Source organism: Drosophila bipectinata, chromosome 2L (genome assembly GCF_030179905.1).
Source record: "Drosophila bipectinata strain 14024-0381.07 chromosome 2L, DbipHiC1v2, whole genome shotgun sequence".
Taxonomy (NCBI): domain Eukaryota; kingdom Metazoa; phylum Arthropoda; class Insecta; order Diptera; family Drosophilidae; genus Drosophila; species Drosophila bipectinata.
The window spans coordinates 4,009,042-4,025,172 of NC_091736.1; the positions used below are offsets into that span (position 1 = coordinate 4,009,042).

Genomic DNA, 16,131 nt, shown 5'->3' on the forward strand with positions numbered 1-16,131 from the left:
AAACCGGCAAAGAGTCTGTGACAGAAAATAAGACGTTTTCGAGGACAATATTTCCATATCCGAGAAATCAGAGCAAATGGGTGAGTAGCTCCGGTAAGGACCCGCTGCAGTGGGTGAAAGTAGGTTAGATTGAATTTTTTAATATATGAATAATACAAATTTACTCGTGGTATTGTTAATGATAAAACAAAGATAAGATGTACTCAATAAGAGTACAGTTTTCCAAATTTCAATTTCCAAAAGATCAGTATCCAAAGTTGTTTCCCAGCTGATCGAACTAGTTTGTAAGCTCTACTTCATAGACTGTCTTCTAGATAACAGAATTTACACTCGGATATATAAAGTATATATATATATTTTCTTACTTACTATAACTGACTATTTTTAAAGTATTTAATGCATAAAATATTATCGTAATTAGAGTAAGGAAAGTAAAACATATTTTATTTTGCTATTTGTGAATACTATTTTGTTACCTGTTATGGACTATTGGAGTCCCTGCGACTCCGGAGTCTTAAATGTCAAATGTACCTTGAGAAATCGTAAATGTATTTTTAAAGAGAACCACAAGAGTTCTGCTTTAATATAATAAACATAGCTTAATGAATTGAATGTAAATGTGCTTAAGTGTAAACTCTGACAATGGCTGCTATCAGGTCTCAACACGGCAAAAATCATTTTCCAACCGAAACCAAACAAGTACAATGCTCAAAAGCTGCATATTGCAAAGTTAAATAATCGGAAATAAATATATACGCTCTTTAAATGTGCAACTCGGTGTTTCAGTGGATGTCCTACAGCAACAAAATGTACCTACTAAAATGTGTTATTTAAATATTAAACCCGACCCAGAGAAACATTATTGAAATCCACATTCGCAAACTCTTTATTAAAATTGTAAAATATGAAGCTACATAGTTGTAGGTAATACCATAAGATTATCTTGAGTCAATTTTGAATATTCATTTATATATTTTTAAGAGATTGTTGCAAGTGCACAGTCTCCAAGCTAAAGCGTGTAATTCTGAATAAAAATATAGTAAAAGTTAAATATATGGTAAGACCTATTAAAAAAGATTAAAGTAAATAAGATCAATTACTTGTCAATCTTTTCTTGAAAAAGAATTGTGCGTTTGCACTTTCAAATTCTGGAAAAAACTATAACAAGCCCACATATCGGTTAAGCTTGTATTTTTATAGGATTAAGAGCAAAAATAACACCACAAATAACACGAAACTCAATTATTAATAAACATACCCAGAAAATACAATCTTTCAAAGCTCTTTGAATTGTAAGCCAAAGTACTAATGCTGAAAATAAAATGTATAGCCCCTTTTGTCAAATTGGAATAAGTATCCAGAGCATAATATTAAGAATATGTATAATTTGTATCTCGGAGTATATAGAGTAAGATAACCTTTGACGAAACACCATCTTTTTCTAGTTAGCTTCATTAAGTCTCTGGACCCGAACGATTAATCGTGCCCGTTGATTCGCTTACTCTACAAGTTCGAACAAAATACTTGCGATATTTTCTACTTGTGCTTAATAAAAAAAGCTATACCTAAAAACAAATTTATTATTTTGGCTTCTCTGAGCAATGGGGCCGCCAATCAGTTTCCATTTAGCTTCCTCGGGAGTAGCATGGCGAGATCAGAGTGTCCAAAGCTCCTTATCGTTCTTACATTTTGGAGCTGCTTGCTTATCGGCTTGGTGCGCCCTTACTTCTAGATTTTTAAATCGAATAAATATTATTTTAATTACTTCTGGTAGGCTCATAACCCCGAAACGTCTGCTTGCCCATATAATGCAACCGTCGAGGTAATACATCGATTTTTTAACCAAGTCCTGGACTTCAGCATCGCAGAGGCCCGCAAACAGATGCCTCATGACCAAGTTGCCGCATTCCAACCGTTTTTCGAGGAGCTGGACTCGATCACCTTAAACGAAGACTACTACAGTAGGGCACATTACTTGTTTGGCTGGATTAACGCCGATGTTATCTTGAAAAAGGCACCGAAGAAGTGGCTGGAGGAGCTTCTGCCCAAGGAAAAGGAGGAGATAAATAAATTCTTCAGGAAGGTTAAAAGTCACTTGGTGAAGCACTTAACAGAAACAAGCCAAGATATTCCAGAGATTATTGTCAATGTCACTCGCTGGGGCAACGAAACCGATGACAGTTTGATCAAGTCCTACTGGCATTTTCCCCTGTTCCTGAAAGAAAAGCTCCCCGAACTGGATTTGATGAACTACCTAAAAATGTCTATAGCTATCAGGGATGGTGAAGTCACGGGCATTTGGCAAACACTTCCCTAAAGTCACTTTCACCTAAAATCGAACCAGTATACTATTTTTTCTTAATAAAGCAAAGCTATACCTAAGCTATGATCGATCGTTTTAACTGATTAGGGTAGTAGGGGTCTCGAGTAGAGCTCTGTCTCAGTTTCTATTCAACTGCAATCGCGGAAGCATGGCGAGATCAGAGCGTTCGAAGCTTGTTATCAGACTACTATGTAGTCTTGGTTGCCTGCTAATCAGCTTAGTGCGTGTTTGTATTTCTAGATTAAATAAGTGAAATTATTAGCATTCTGCCCCGCAGACCTTGACAGATTCAGCCCAAAGCCCCGGAAGATCGGCTTCTCAGTCTCAGTTCACCGTAGAAGCGGTGGAGAGGCTATACAACAGAGTCCTGGACTCCACCATCGAGGATGCCCGCCTCCGACGGCAGCACTTGAATGCCAGCGAAGCCATTGACCAACAGTACTTCGAAAATCTGGACACTATCAACGGAAACGAGGACTATTACAGCACGGCCTACTACATCTTTGCCTGGCTCAACAGCCAGCTGATGGCCCACCAGACTCCGGACAAACTGCTCGAGGAGATTTTGCCTGGCGAAAAGGTTCTCATTAGAAACTTTTTTGCCACAGTCAAGATTCACTTGGTGAAATATCTACAAGTAAGCCGCCAGACCAGGCCCGAGTTTATCGCTAATGTCACTCGCTTGGCCGGTGAAACGGAGGATGTTCTGATCGAGTCCTATCTGAGATTCCCCCATAACCTGGAATCGCAGCTCCCGGAACTTCAGTTAATGGACTATACCAAACTAGCCAAGTCTATTATAGAGGGCATAGCCACCGGCGTTTGGAGTGGTTAGTGGGTAGGTACCTCTTTGCATCCAAGAATAGGAAAAAATGGGAAATAGGAATTTAAAAAGTTTTGTGGATGCAACTTCTATTAAATCAAAAATAACAAAAATATAATAATAAAAAAAAAATTGTATCCGCAAAAAAGCTACTGATCCACAAGTTGTTGAACTTCATTATTTAGCAACGTGAAGGTCTCATCGTACTGATGAAGAACATCCTTACACATCTGCAGAGAGGACTCCATCATTTGCGTATCACTTACTTTGCCAAAGTAATAAACCTCGAGGGCCTCGAGACGGGCCCTGAAGTCCGTGTACCCGCGCCGGAGGCTCCTAAGCTGCCTCAGGACTAGTCGCTTCTGGCAATGACTTTCGGGCTGGCGACACCCCTCAACAAACTCGGCCATCTGCAGTCCAAATCCTGCCAGGTTCCGGGCCCACTCGTTTATGTCCTGATCGAACTGCTGAACGGAGTCCGCATCCTGCTGCCTCATCAGCTTTCGCAGTTCGCGGAGACTGTCGCCCCGAGACGAGGCACATGCCAACTGAAAGAGGAAGCTATACGAGAGGGCAACTTTTTGGTAAATGGGGGCTACTAACCGTCAATGTCAACAGAACAAAGACAAAGATTCCCGGGGATAGCATTTGAGCAAAACGTTCCAATCACGCTCGTTGCCAGTCTGGGGATTGATTACAGCTTGCGAGCAGTCCCACGATCACTGACTGATTATTACAGGGGCGGTCTTGTTTTTGTTTAACATTTTAAACAACAATCACGTAAGATCTTTGAGAATATAAGAGGAGCTTCAGGCCGAGAACTCAATACATTTTAGATACAATGATGAATCGAGTGCTGTGCTCGCTTCTCGTCACCCTGGCTGCTATGCAGTCGTCGGTAAGGACCTTTTTTGGCTAAGAAGCCATTCAATGACTAAATTATTTAACATAATATCTCAGAGTGCAGCTCCCATAATGGCCAATATTCAGTTGGATTTGTACGTGGCCAACGAGGTGGTCCAACTGCTTTCGAGCACTCTGGACGAGATTGCCAGGTTCCTTCAGCCAGTAATTGATGAAGCCGAGAGGGTCTTACCTCCTGACTCAAGGAGCTTTCTCTTGACGGACATAAAAAAACTGGTCAGCCTTATCGGGGAATTGGACGAAAATTCTGAGGAACTGGATGAAATCGGGGAAATGTTTGACCTCCTTGGCCTAGCAAACATTTTTGAACCATCCGACTATCCGGATCTATCAGAAACGGATCAGATTGTGGTGCGAATTCTCCAGAAGCACGGCATTGACGTTTTCGAACAAAAGTTGGTTACCAAATTTGACAAAACGATGCACAAAATCGAGCAAAGGATTGAAAAATATATAATGGGAATGTCTGACAGCAAGGTGGCCAGAAAAGCGGACTTCATTGAATGGTACAATGATTTCAAAAACGAAAATGACATTGGTGAAAAGATTGAGATGTTGTTTAGTCAAAAGTACTTGTTTGCTTGAAAGTGTATTTGATTAAATAGTTTTCTAATACTTAATTGTCGTCACACAACGGTTGTTACTTAATTATAATGCGTGTAACGCAATAACAAACAATTTAAATGGAAACCACTTCCGGTTAGAAAACTTTATGTCTTACCCCTGCAATTTCCAGTTAGACTGGAATTTGAATAGGCGATTAAGGTTTATTGAATGTTATCAGATGAGACGTCAATAGTTTCGAATAGCAATGGATTTTATTATAAAGTAATAAATATACATGTGCATACTAGGTACCGATGATTCTAGCAGATGCGTTGAAATTATATGCAAAGTCTAAAAGTTACGTCTCACTGACGATCCAAAGCCATTGCCATTCCTTGAATCATATACACTTGTCTCGACTTGCGGTGGTCCGTGGCCATCTGAGGTGTAACTATAAGACTCCGAGCGGAAAAAGTTATTCGAGGAGCTCGAAGGACCCATCGGCGAGGGAAAAGGGCTTTCTCCAGAGCCATTCAGGAAAGAAGGACCTCTCATGGGATTGTTTGGTTGGTAAAAAGTTCTTCCTTGCGCATTGTTGAAAGCCCGGATGAAGCCATCGCGCGCTGTAGCGGAAGGATCTTCATTTTGGCCTCCAGCAATAAAGGGAGTTAAGGAACTTCGGATTGGAGGGCGAAACTAAAAAGATCAATTAAGAAAATGGACAAATGTTCAGCAGACTCACTAACTTACCTGGTTATTAGGTATTCTGGGTCTGGGTAACTCAGTGTTCGGAGGCCAGGAATTATCACCGAAAACGGGACGCGAAGAAAATTGAACTCTAGGATCAACATCAATGCTGGGTCTTGAGCGAAAGTCTTGATTTGGAAATCTGCTGTTCGATCGCAAATTTGGGGGGAAGTATTGCTGGGGTAAATTGGGGATTAATTCTCCTTCATCTTCCTCTTCTCCTGAAACTGTCTCCACACCTCCGCTAGATCTCTAAAATTTTTATTTAAATAATATTAAATAATATATTGATGTTTCTTAGCTCACCTCTAAAAGCCTTGGGTCTTCTCCTGAAACTCCGCTAGATCTCTATAATTTTTATTTCAATAATATTAAATAATGTATATATTGATGATTCTTAGCTCACCGCTAAAAGACTTGCGTTGTTATCATTCTCGGCATTGGTTCCATTGCCCTGTCTGTAGGAATTATCTTTAATTATTTCAGGATTTTCTTCCACAGGCTTAAACAAGTGAGTGGGTATATTAATTGTATCACGTGTGGTTCGTATCTAATATTAAATTAGAAATTATTCACATAAAGGCTTTTAAAATAAGCTGATCCACTTACCTTTTTTTCCGGCAAAGTGTGACAGAACTACAATTTTTTTTGAAAATGTTATTATTATTTTCTATAACTTTTCAATTTAACCTACCCCTTGTAGAACGAAAAGAAATCCGAGTAAAATAATAGATAGTTGTAAGTGGAACCGCATTTTGCAGAGCTTGGCAGCTTGAACGTCTCTACCACCCGACGATCGACAGAACTATGAATACTTTATGTGGAATGTAATGCAATTAAATTGCATCGGTGCTCTCAACCCGTTTGGCGGGAAGTGACAATGTGAGAGAACCCGGCTCCGGGGTTATCAGCACGGGGAAATCACGACGGAGAAATCAGAAATCAATAATTTGCAAAAATGCGCAAAAAACTTTTCAATTTTCCAAACATCATACAAAGGTTAATATATTTTTCATATATTACGAACCAAATCATCTATTTCCTATTCCTATTTTTTAAGAAACAAAACAATTAAATTTTTGTTTGTAGCAAGTTTAATCACATTATAAATTTTTACAGTACATGTTAATAAAGCATTCTTAAATACAGACGTGAGATTCTATCTAAGCTGTTTTAACTAGTATTCCGTATTAAGAATTAGTAACGCCCATAGCCGTAGGGTGATCCATAGCCACCACTTGGTGAGGGAAAGCTGGGTACTCTGATCACAGGGCGGTGGGGAATCACGAACACCGGAGGGTAACCAAAGCCTGGTGGACGTAAAGGCACATCCTCTTCGGATTCTTCTGCTTCCCCGGCCTTATCTTTGCCCTTGCCCTTGTCCTTGGCCTCCTCCCCGGATTCCTCTTCATGGGGATGGCCAAAACTAGGTCCCGGCCCAAATCCATGGATGTTGGGCCAATTGGGGGAATGATTTAGAACTGGAGGCTGGAACAGGATGGGTCTGTAGGGTCTGAAGCCTGGATAGGGAGAGTATCCATTCAGTTCGGGGGACTCGTCTTCACTTTCCTTGGGGCTTTTAGTGCCAGTTGCAGGATAGGATCCAGAAGGGAAATGGGGGGGAGAAGGGTATGGGTGAACATGGGGATATGGATGCGGATGCGGGTACGGGTGCGGGTGAGGCTCATATTTGTGTTCCTTCGGCTTTGGCGTTGTCGTAGTCGTGGTGGTTGTCGTCGTAGTAGTAGTAGTCTCGGGCTCCGGAGTTGTGGAGACCGCTGCTGCTGCTCCGTCATTGGCCTGAAGCAGTCCATCGTCCAACTGATTCAGATCATCACTCGGGACAAGATTAGCCTCGCTGCTTTGCTCAACCTCCGGCTCAACTGTGGTTGTTTCCGGTGCGGGAGTGGTGGTCTTCTTGTGGGGATAATACTGCGGCGGTAGGTGTGGCTCTGGATGGTGGGCGTCGTCGCCTGTTTCCTCATCGCTATAAACCGAGGCATCGATTTGCCTTTTGGCCTCCTCCACCGATAATCCCGCGTAACTTAGGGCCAGCAACTAGATGGGGAAAAGGAAGCCATTAGTGATCCCTTGTGTCTGACTGTCCAAGACGAAACACCCACCTGGCTGATTAACAAGATTTTTATGATCATCTTGGGGACTTCACTGTAACTGGCAAGTGCTGATCGAGAACTGTTGGGAGCAAGTTCGCCGAGGGCTGGCTTATATAGCCGGCTACATCGCCCACAATTATGGAAATCGTAAAGCCCACAATTAAACCTAGCCCAGAGCAATCAGCTCACCGTAGCTCTCTCTGTTTCGAAAAACCCGATGCCAGGCTTAACCGCATCAGGTGCTCAGTGCGTCGGCCCGGAATTCCCCATCTGCGTTCGTTATTATGCCAAATGCTATGAAGAACCGTCATCGATTCGCTCTGCCCGCAAAATATCAGCGACTCCTCCAATCAATTTCGATTGCTGCGGCTGCTCTAATCAATTTAACCTGCGCCAGAGCTATAAAAGGTGGCTTTGCCCAGTCGTTGCTTCTGGTTTCAGCTCATTTCAGTATTTGACAGGTGTGACGTTGACATGATGGGATTCAAACTGCGCTTGGTAAGGGCATTTCCACTTTTTGCATGCTAACATTTAGGAATGGACTATGCCATTAGGTCGGATTGGTTCTTTTATTTGCGGGTACACTGAAAGCGCAGGAAACCACGGCAGCAGCCACCACTGCAACCGTTGCTGGGGCAACTGGAACTGAAAAAGTATCTTCAGGAACAGAAGTAACCACAGCCGCGGGAGGTGTGACTGGAGCTGAAAATGGAGTAACTAACGGGACAACAGTTTCACCAAGTGGCGGAACTGAGAATATCACCTCAACAGATCACCTCCACGAAGACCCACATGCGGCCCAAACTCATCATGACAATGGTGGTGACCCATATGTCAGTCCTGGAAAACACAGACCGGGACCACGTCACGTGAGAGCGCATGATGGCTTCCACAATCTTAAAAAAGAGAAACACTGGGCAACTTGGAATGATGCGTTCACCACCCCCGCTCTTAAAAAGATTACTCCTGAAGTGACTATACATCCTTAAGTTAGAATTACCCTCAGGTGCTATATCTTTACAAAAAGACTAGACTACCATGTACTATAGATTCCGAAATTCAAGAAAAAAATCTTTTTATGATGCCAAACATCATAGAACATGGAAATAATTTTTTTGAAATGATTCTTAAATTATTATTAGTTGGGTTCAACAGAAGGTCGTTCTAAAATAACACCCTATACTAAGAGCTCCCGGCATGACAAATCTAATTAGGTGGCAAAACACTTCAGCAAAATCGTGTTTCAGCTGGAGACTATTGTAGTTGTATCCATGATGCGGGTTGTTATCTACTTCTGGGTAAGAATCATTAATCTCCTAATGAGTAAAAAATCCCAAAAATGATTTTTTTAGATATACTTTCTTAGCTTCCAGTCACTTTATGTTATTGGAAAGTTACGTCACGTAAGGGGACACGATGGTTTCCATAATATCGAGAAGGAAGGTCGGTGGAAGAATTGGCCAAGCCGTGTGAAGGCTCATCATCTAAATCATATTGGCTGATTGGTTGCAAGGTCGGATCTACACGCGATCTCTGTATGCCGTTATAGAATAGAATCTTAACATTTCCCACTAAACACAATGGGTAATAGAAACCTTGTTCACCTACATATATCTCCTGATCACTGATTAATTGTTCATTTTATACTTTCCGATTAAGAGTAATTGTTTAAACGAATTACATTAACTTGACTTCCCTTGGCTGAGGCCGAGTTTTCACAGCACTGAAAACAATTTTCCAGATGGAAACAAAAGTATAAACTTTAAAGGCATGTACAATATAAAGTCAGAGGTTGATATTTTTTTTACCCATGTTAGCATCTTTGTTACTTGTTAGTTCGTTTGGGCATGTATGACGGATGTAGTACCTTCCCAATGTTGGGGAACTGAGTACTTTAATTCAAAATAAAAACCTGGGCAACTCAAATTTGACCCAATTTTCGAAAATTTTGATTTTGGCCCGATTTTATAGGATTAACATCATGATTTTGGCCAAAAAACGACCAAAAATTTTATTTCTCGATTTTGGTCAAGTTTTGATGCTGATTGAAGGCAATGAGCTTCCTGATTACTGAATGGTAATCCTTTTCCAAATCCGCTAAAAAATAACTGAAATATGTGCTAGAAAGTATCTCAAAAGTAACCATTTTGGCCATCCTGTTCTTAGCTTGGTCAACAAGGTTTTCCAGCGGGATTTTTTTTCAGAAAAATATCCATAACTCGGGAAATAATTATCCAATCGATGAATGTTATACCTTCCCGATCTTAGATATCCTAGCAGAATAATTCTGCATCAAAACCTGGCCAACTAAAATCTGACCCGATTTTTCCAAATTTTCATAGGGGTAACATCATGATTTTGGCCAAAAAACGACCAAAAATTTTATTTCTCGATTTTGGTCAAGTTTTGATGCTGATTGAAGGCAATGAGTTTCCTGATTACTGAATGGTAATCCTTTTCCAAATCCGATAAAAAATAACCAAAATATGTGCTAGAAAGTGTCTCAAAAGTAACCATTTCGGCCATCCTGTTCTTAGCTTGGTCAACAAGGTTTTCCAGCGGGATTTTTTTTCAGAAAAATATCCATAACTCGGGAAATAATTATCCAATCGATGAATGTAATACCTTCCCGATCTTAGATATCCTAGCAGAATAATTCTGCATCAAAACCTGGCCAACTAAAATCTGACCCGATTTTTCCAAATTTTCATAGGGGTAACATCATGATTTTGGCCAAAAAACGACCAAAAATTTTATTTCTCGATTTTGGTCAAGTTTTGATGCTGATTGAAGGCAATGAGTTTCCTGATTACTGAATGGTAATCCTTTTCCAAATCCGATAAAAAATAACCAAAATATGTGCTAGAAAGTATCTCAAAAGTAACCATTTTGGCCATCCTGTTCTTAGCTTGGTCAACAAGGTTTTCCAGCGGGATTTTTTTTCAGAAAAATATCCATAACTCGGGAAATAATTATCCAATCGATGAATGTTATACCTTCCCGATCTTAGATATCCTAGCAGAATAATTCTGCATCAAAACCTGGCCAACTAAAATCTGACCCGATTTTTCCAAATTTTTCATAGGGGTAACATCATGATTTTCGCCAAAAAACGACCAAAAATTTTATTTCTCGATTTTGGTCAAGTTTTGATGCTGATTGAAGGCAATGAGTTTCCTGATCACTGAATGGTAATCCTTTTCCAAATCCGCTAAAAAATAACTGAAATATGTGCTAGAAAGTGTCTCAAAAGTAACCATTTTGGCCATCCTGTTCTTAGCTTGGTCAACAAGGTTTTCCAGCGGGATTTTTTTTCAGAAAAATATCCATAACTCGGGAAATAATTATCCAATCGATGAATGTTATACCTTCCCGATCTTAGATATCCTAGCAGAATAATTCTGCATCAAAACCTTGCCAACTAAAATCTGACCCGATTTTGCAAATTTTCATAGGGGTAACATCATGATTTTGGGCAAAACTCGACTACAAATTTTTCTTCTCTATTTTTATAATATTTGGATGCAGAATAATGACAATTAGAACCCTGATTCAAGAATGGTATTCATTTCACAAATACGATACGAAATGGCTTAGCTATTGGCCTAAATGTGGCCCAAAAATCCGCTTTTTAGACACCCTCTATTGACGTGGTCAACAGCGCTCATATTTTCGAGTTTTGTTGAAAATAGAATCCTGATTGAGGCGATGCATCCTTGATTCATTGAGAATGATGAGAGATTAGCAAAAATGGCAAGTTCTGCTTGTAATTTAGCCTAGATTGGACATTCCACATTCAGCTTGTTGTTCTGCAAGTTTACCTTTTAAGTCAAAATACACAATGAATACTTCCACCTTTTAGTTTAGGCGGCAGAAGCCATAACTTTAATTTCGACTATCTTGTTTCCACTTAATACAAATAAGAAGTCGGCTAACTGTTTGCTTAAATACGCTCGCTCACACACAAAGGACTTTATGGAATAGCGGACTTAGTTCTTCCACTTGTTGTTTTCGTAATCCCAGTTGGAGGTCAATCCAGTGACGGGGTTGATTTCCAGATCGATGATACGCTTCAGCTGGGCCTTCTGGTGCTCCTCATCGAAGGTCACTGGCAGCTCGTCGTACACTGGAATGGGATTGGTTACTGCGGGCACTTGCTAAGCGATATTTGGCAACTTACCGAACAGGTTCATCAGAACGGCCACCCAGATGGCGGCGGCGGTGAAGAGCAGACCAACGCCCAAGTGCATCTTCCACTCTCCGGTTCCAGCCTGGACCTCAGCGATCGTCTGGCAGAAGCTGGCGCGGTACAGGGCCTTGATCTCCTGGGGGCTCAGCTTCTTCCAATCACCCTGCTCCTTGGTGCGCAGAGCGTTGATCTCATTGTTGGCCTCCCTGAAGCGGACAGCGGGCAGAGGGTAGTCCACGCGGTCGGCGTAGCAGGCGGTGCCGTTCCAGCCGAAGCCTACGATCTCCCGCTTGCCAATCTTGTCCAGAGTGTGGACACCAGCAACACTGCCCATCTGGGCGTTCTTGGGCAGCTGGGCCACCAACTGGCGGAGCACAGCGTTGTTGATTAGTCTGAGAGCCATATTTCTTTTTTCTGCAATAACAAGGAAGACGTGATTGCAATTAATGGAAATGACGTATGAAGGTTATGTAACAGCAGGAGCAGTACGTGATTATTAGTTTATCCCATTTGCATAGCCGCCAGAGCAACATCCCCATCTGTATAAATTTATCTTGTATATTTTCCTGGACTCGTGCCCTTCATCCGTATAATTTTCCCATTTTTCACCGCTTCTACAGCTGTTGTGTAATCGTTGGGGCGTCCAGAAGCATAAGACTCCGCTTACGTAGCAGCGTCAATGGATTTTTCCCACTCTGGGGTCCATTTTACGCCCACTTTATTATACAGAAGCCGTCGTTGCTCGTATGTTTTGCCTTATTTTGCAATTTTAATATTTTTTTAAACACTTTTACCTACTTGGACTCGCTGCAAAATAATGAAGAGCTGCAATCGCGGTTATCGAAAATCGATGGCGGAAAAGAAATGGTCCTACTAAACATGAAATACTAAATATAAAAAATTAACGAAGTACTATCTTTTTAAATAAAGATATATATAAAAATTGGGCAAACTACAATAATAAGCCTTTACTTTACTTCAATTTTTAAAAATTCAAGCTAATTTGGGCATCGAATTTAAAAAAAAAATGTGACCAGCGTGAATTTCAACATAGCCTAAAAACAATCACACCTTGAGAAGCATAAACGTTGTTTTGGTTACAATTACTGAAAATAGTTTAAATTAGTTACAATGTCATCCTCATACTTCAAAGATGCTAATCTCCAAGATGATACTAAACTGGAAGGAATGGTGAAGGACTTGCACTCGTACATTGATACCTTGGAAGCAGATATACAAAAAGCACTTGTAGCGCAAAAGTCACGCCATCTGACTACAAACGATAAAATTAAACTGGACAGCTATCTGGCATATTTGTGCAGCACGTTGTTTTGGATACAGCTGAAATTGCAAGGAGAAGACGTATCCAAGCATGGTATACTTCACGATTTGTCCCGAGCCAGGGAGAGTATGGCCCGTGACAAGGAAATAGACGCCTCCCTTGCAGCCCCTAGACTAAATATGCCTGCAACGAAGCGATTTATTGCCGCTGGAATGCATACAAGATTCGTGGACAAAGACGGACAACTAGAAGCTGTACCCTTTAAAAACAACAAACGCAGCTCGCTCGGAAATGGACAATGAAATCTCTAATCTAATAATTGTTAAATTTTAAGGTAGCATAACAATAAAAATGTAAATAAATAAAACACTTCCTACTAAGAGCATGGTCTCACTGATTTTACCGTTTCACTGTCTGAGATGAGCATTTTTAGCGGCTCGCAAGCGTTTAGTGTTGGAAAGGCCGTAAACGTAGACGATTATTAAAGTGGCCAGGTAATTCAAATGCGCATAGTTATTAGCGGGAAAACTTAAATTGGTTTTGAAATTTTTCAAATTAAAGGAAAAAATGTTATGAGTTCCACATTTTAGATGCTGTTTTGCACAACTAAATAATTTGTCATGCAATTATTGTCAAATGAAACGTGTAGACAGGCCCTAGAACGGGTTTATGAAAGCAGTTATCGAAACTTTTTGTGGGGATAAGTTTCCTCGCTATTGTAACGGGATTCAAAGAACGCCAAAACATTCAGAGAATTGGAGGGATACCTTTGATTGGCCACAAAATTAAATAGAAAAATGAACAAACTAACTCGCGCGGGTAAAAAGAAGCTCAAAAATCTTCTTAAGCTCGGACTTAGTATGAAAAAAGCCCGGGAACAACTTGAGCGATGTAATTACATGAAATCCAAATTCGTTCGATCGCATCCAAAGAATCTGTGGCCTACAGAAGGAGATATAAAGTTGGCTATTATCCCCTTGGGATTTCCACAAGTCCTGTTGACTACCCAGCAGCTTCAAGACATAGAAACAGCTATACTGCAATCGATTGTGGAGCAAAGGGAAGGAAACGTAAAGCCCCTTTTTGGTGGATCCAAATTTCGTCCGGGCTGGATGACTATAACCTGCCGGGACAGTATCACCGCCGAGTGGCTCGAGGCGGAGGTTGGAACCCTACAAATAATGCCGGGTAACATTGATCTGCTAACTATGCCTGACTCTGCGATTCCGAAGACTGAGGTGTTTGTTGGCTATTTTCCTATCGGTCAGTGCGGCGACGATCCCGACGTGATCCTGGCTCTTCTTGGCGGTCAAAACAAGGGGCTACGTGTATCCGACTGGCGAGTTTATCATCGAAAACCGAAGGGCGCTGCCGGAGTTCAGATGGCCATCGCCCTGGATCCCCAATCAGCCGCCCAGGTGAGGCACATGGACTACAGGCTGTCCTTTTCTTTTGGCGAAATCACATTGATGCCCAGTCGAAAAACTGCAAAATCGAATGCATGGAGTCAATTCTTCGGAATCGAAGTTGATGATGGGCATCAGGAGCTGCTTGAATCTTCGAACTTGCAGGATCAACTTGAAGATGACTGGTATAATAACTACAGTCTAGATAAAGGCTTTGAAGATTTTAACGATGATTCATTATTCTGCCACTTCAATGATAATTTTCAAAACTTTTCTGAGGGTTTTCAAAATTTTGATTTTGAATTTAATTTTTCAAACAATGAGAATAAGCTTTGGAAACAGGACCACGAAATGCCGCTCTCTTCGACCTGGATAAGCGAAGGAGATGGAGAACCAAATTGGAACTGCCATTGATGTCATATTTTTCTAAAAGTTTATGTTATTTAGATATTAGGTTTTGAGTTTTGATAGATATTAAGTTTTTGTCTAAATTAAGAAAAAAATGGAGTTGAATCTGTTGCCATAGTTAGGCATTTATGTTTTTAAACTTAAGGTTTCTTTGTATCCAGTTTCTTTGAAAGAATATTAACGACATGAGACATTTTTATTTATTTTTAAAACCACCCGCTATAATGCACTTTATATCCGCCCATTATAAAGAAAGAAATATATGTTTGATATTATATTTTATTTTGATTTGATGTCATATCTCATAAATGCACACATTTAAATTAGACAGAGACACATAAATTGCAGTTTATCGATTCTATTGGTAGTATATGTGTATATCATCTGATTGGGAGATGGGAGTGTTGTTAATTTAGCTATTTTATTGAGGAAAGGGTATTCCATTACGTATTCACTTTCGCATATTCCTGTGTTCAAGCGCGTCTTGGCATAATAAATATTTAAATGGTATTTTGCTTCATTGGGTTTTATAAATATGCAATATGTTTGTAACAATATTTAATGATAATTACGCAAATAATTAAACTAAAGTGAAAGCTTTTTCCTTCAAATATACACTTTGTAAATTGGTAGTAGCAAAAACTTAAGGCTACATTTACAATAGATTTTTAGATATTAGGTTAGTTGCCGTTCATATATGGTAATATACGATCTGCCGGGGTAGGGCTAGTAAAGGGTAAAGGCTATAAAAAGTCAATACCGCCGAACAGTTTCTCACTTAAGCTTAGGGGATTTTGGTAGTTCCTATTTACAAAACCTATAATTTCATTTCCTCAATTTGTTTAACATTTCATGTTGGATTAAGATTTATCTCCCAAGTTTCTATGTTGGTTTGGGGGGGCTTGGAAGTGCAGCCGGGGCCAGGATCATGTCTTTAGTGATGGTGATGGTGCTTTGGTTCTGGGCTTGGACAATTTGCATTTTTAACAAGTGCGCTAAAAAGTGCAATTTATTCTAGATGACAGGATGGGGGAAGGCATTAGAGGGCGATGATGGGCAGGAGTGCAAATGGAAACCTCTTGGCTTGACTGCTTGGCTGCGAAAGTAGTGCAAGAAATCTCATTTGTGCGGATGGGTGAATCAGGATGGTGCAGAAAGTCGTGGCCCCGGTCGGCAGATCCGGTAGTTAGTCCTTCAAAATTTGGCATGTAAGAAGTGGTTGCTGCTTACTCGGCGCCCGCCGAACTGTCGGGCGTCACATTGGAGTCCAGACTAGCGCAATCGGACTCCTGGTCCTGTGCCTCCGAGTAGTTGGCTGCCTCTTGCAGGCGCATCAGCATATTGAGCTGTGGAATCAGGATCACTATTA

General features: G+C 40.7%; 10 protein-coding genes across 16 annotated transcripts in view; 5 read left to right on the forward strand and 5 right to left on the reverse strand.

The window, feature by feature from the left end:
* Positions 1 to 1,127: 1,127 nt before the first annotated feature.
* Positions 1,128 to 2,382, forward strand: LOC108124546 (uncharacterized). Of its 2 annotated transcripts, none has more exons than XM_070277087.1 (2): positions 1,128 to 1,408; positions 1,775 to 2,382. In XM_070277087.1, exons 1-2 carry the CDS (start codon positions 1,379 to 1,381, stop codon positions 2,315 to 2,317), a joined length of 573 nt encoding a protein of 190 aa, XP_070133188.1. In that variant the 5' UTR covers positions 1,128 to 1,378; the 3' UTR covers positions 2,318 to 2,382. The 2 variants fall into 2 exon arrangements, with proteins under 2 accessions (XP_070133188.1, XP_017095770.2); XM_017240281.3 differs by lacking the exon at positions 1,128 to 1,408 and adding an exon at positions 1,489 to 1,714.
* Positions 2,383 to 2,391: 9 nt separating this feature from the next.
* LOC108124545 (uncharacterized) lies at positions 2,392 to 3,221 on the forward strand. Its single transcript, XM_017240280.3, has 2 exons — positions 2,392 to 2,543; positions 2,601 to 3,221. Exons 1-2 carry the CDS (start codon positions 2,472 to 2,474, stop codon positions 3,156 to 3,158), a joined length of 630 nt encoding a protein of 209 aa, XP_017095769.2. The 5' UTR covers positions 2,392 to 2,471; the 3' UTR covers positions 3,159 to 3,221.
* A 53-nt stretch (positions 3,222 to 3,274) lies between these two features.
* On the reverse strand, positions 3,275 to 3,858 carry LOC108124548 (uncharacterized). The gene is made up of 2 exons (XM_017240283.3): positions 3,750 to 3,858; positions 3,275 to 3,694 (listed from the first exon to the last, which is right to left on the reverse strand). The coding sequence occupies exons 1-2, from the start codon at positions 3,792 to 3,794 to the stop codon at positions 3,296 to 3,298; spliced, it is 444 nt and encodes a 147-aa protein (XP_017095772.2). The 5' UTR covers positions 3,795 to 3,858; the 3' UTR covers positions 3,275 to 3,295.
* A 49-nt stretch (positions 3,859 to 3,907) lies between these two features.
* On the forward strand, positions 3,908 to 4,760 carry OS9 (Olfactory-specific 9). The gene is made up of 2 exons (XM_017240282.3): positions 3,908 to 4,044; positions 4,107 to 4,760. Exons 1-2 carry the CDS (start codon positions 3,988 to 3,990, stop codon positions 4,653 to 4,655), a joined length of 606 nt encoding a protein of 201 aa, XP_017095771.3. The 5' UTR covers positions 3,908 to 3,987; the 3' UTR covers positions 4,656 to 4,760.
* A 109-nt stretch (positions 4,761 to 4,869) lies between these two features.
* Positions 4,870 to 6,190, reverse strand: LOC108124544 (uncharacterized). The gene is made up of 6 exons (XM_017240279.3): positions 6,058 to 6,190; positions 5,973 to 5,999; positions 5,770 to 5,913; positions 5,670 to 5,711; positions 5,367 to 5,615; positions 4,870 to 5,312 (listed from the first exon to the last, which is right to left on the reverse strand). The coding sequence occupies exons 1-6, from the start codon at positions 6,115 to 6,117 to the stop codon at positions 4,968 to 4,970; spliced, it is 867 nt and encodes a 288-aa protein (XP_017095768.2). The 5' UTR covers positions 6,118 to 6,190; the 3' UTR covers positions 4,870 to 4,967.
* Positions 6,191 to 6,439: 249 nt separating this feature from the next.
* Positions 6,440 to 7,697, reverse strand: LOC108124627 (uncharacterized). Its single transcript, XM_017240396.3, has 2 exons — positions 7,487 to 7,697; positions 6,440 to 7,421 (listed from the first exon to the last, which is right to left on the reverse strand). Exons 1-2 carry the CDS (start codon positions 7,514 to 7,516, stop codon positions 6,561 to 6,563), a joined length of 891 nt encoding a protein of 296 aa, XP_017095885.2. The 5' UTR covers positions 7,517 to 7,697; the 3' UTR covers positions 6,440 to 6,560.
* Positions 7,698 to 7,906: 209 nt separating this feature from the next.
* On the forward strand, positions 7,907 to 8,572 carry LOC108124628 (uncharacterized). The gene is made up of 2 exons (XM_017240398.3): positions 7,907 to 7,975; positions 8,032 to 8,572. Exons 1-2 carry the CDS (start codon positions 7,952 to 7,954, stop codon positions 8,464 to 8,466), a joined length of 459 nt encoding a protein of 152 aa, XP_017095887.3. The 5' UTR covers positions 7,907 to 7,951; the 3' UTR covers positions 8,467 to 8,572.
* A 2,761-nt stretch (positions 8,573 to 11,333) lies between these two features.
* On the reverse strand, positions 11,334 to 12,583 carry COX4 (Cytochrome c oxidase subunit 4). The gene is made up of 3 exons (XM_017240387.3): positions 12,465 to 12,583; positions 11,658 to 12,080; positions 11,334 to 11,603 (listed from the first exon to the last, which is right to left on the reverse strand). The coding sequence occupies exons 2-3, from the start codon at positions 12,067 to 12,069 to the stop codon at positions 11,467 to 11,469; spliced, it is 549 nt and encodes a 182-aa protein (XP_017095876.1). The 5' UTR covers positions 12,070 to 12,080; positions 12,465 to 12,583; the 3' UTR covers positions 11,334 to 11,466.
* Positions 12,584 to 12,711: 128 nt separating this feature from the next.
* On the forward strand, positions 12,712 to 13,328 carry Rrp47 (Ribosomal RNA processing 47). Its single transcript, XM_017240389.3, has one exon. The coding sequence runs from the start codon at positions 12,798 to 12,800 to the stop codon at positions 13,248 to 13,250; it is 453 nt and encodes a 150-aa protein (XP_017095878.1). The 5' UTR covers positions 12,712 to 12,797; the 3' UTR covers positions 13,251 to 13,328.
* Positions 13,329 to 15,023: 1,695 nt separating this feature from the next.
* Positions 15,024 to 16,131, reverse strand: part of sick (sickie) — a 161,365-nt gene continuing 160,257 nt past the window's right edge. For all 6 annotated transcript variants that reach the window (XM_017239992.3, XM_017239990.3, XM_070277084.1 and 3 more), the window contains one exon: positions 15,024 to 16,108. In XM_017239992.3, coding sequence (XP_017095481.3) covers positions 15,989 to 16,108 — 120 coding nt within the window. In that variant the 3' untranslated portion in view covers positions 15,024 to 15,988. The remainder of the gene's footprint in view (positions 16,109 to 16,131) is intronic.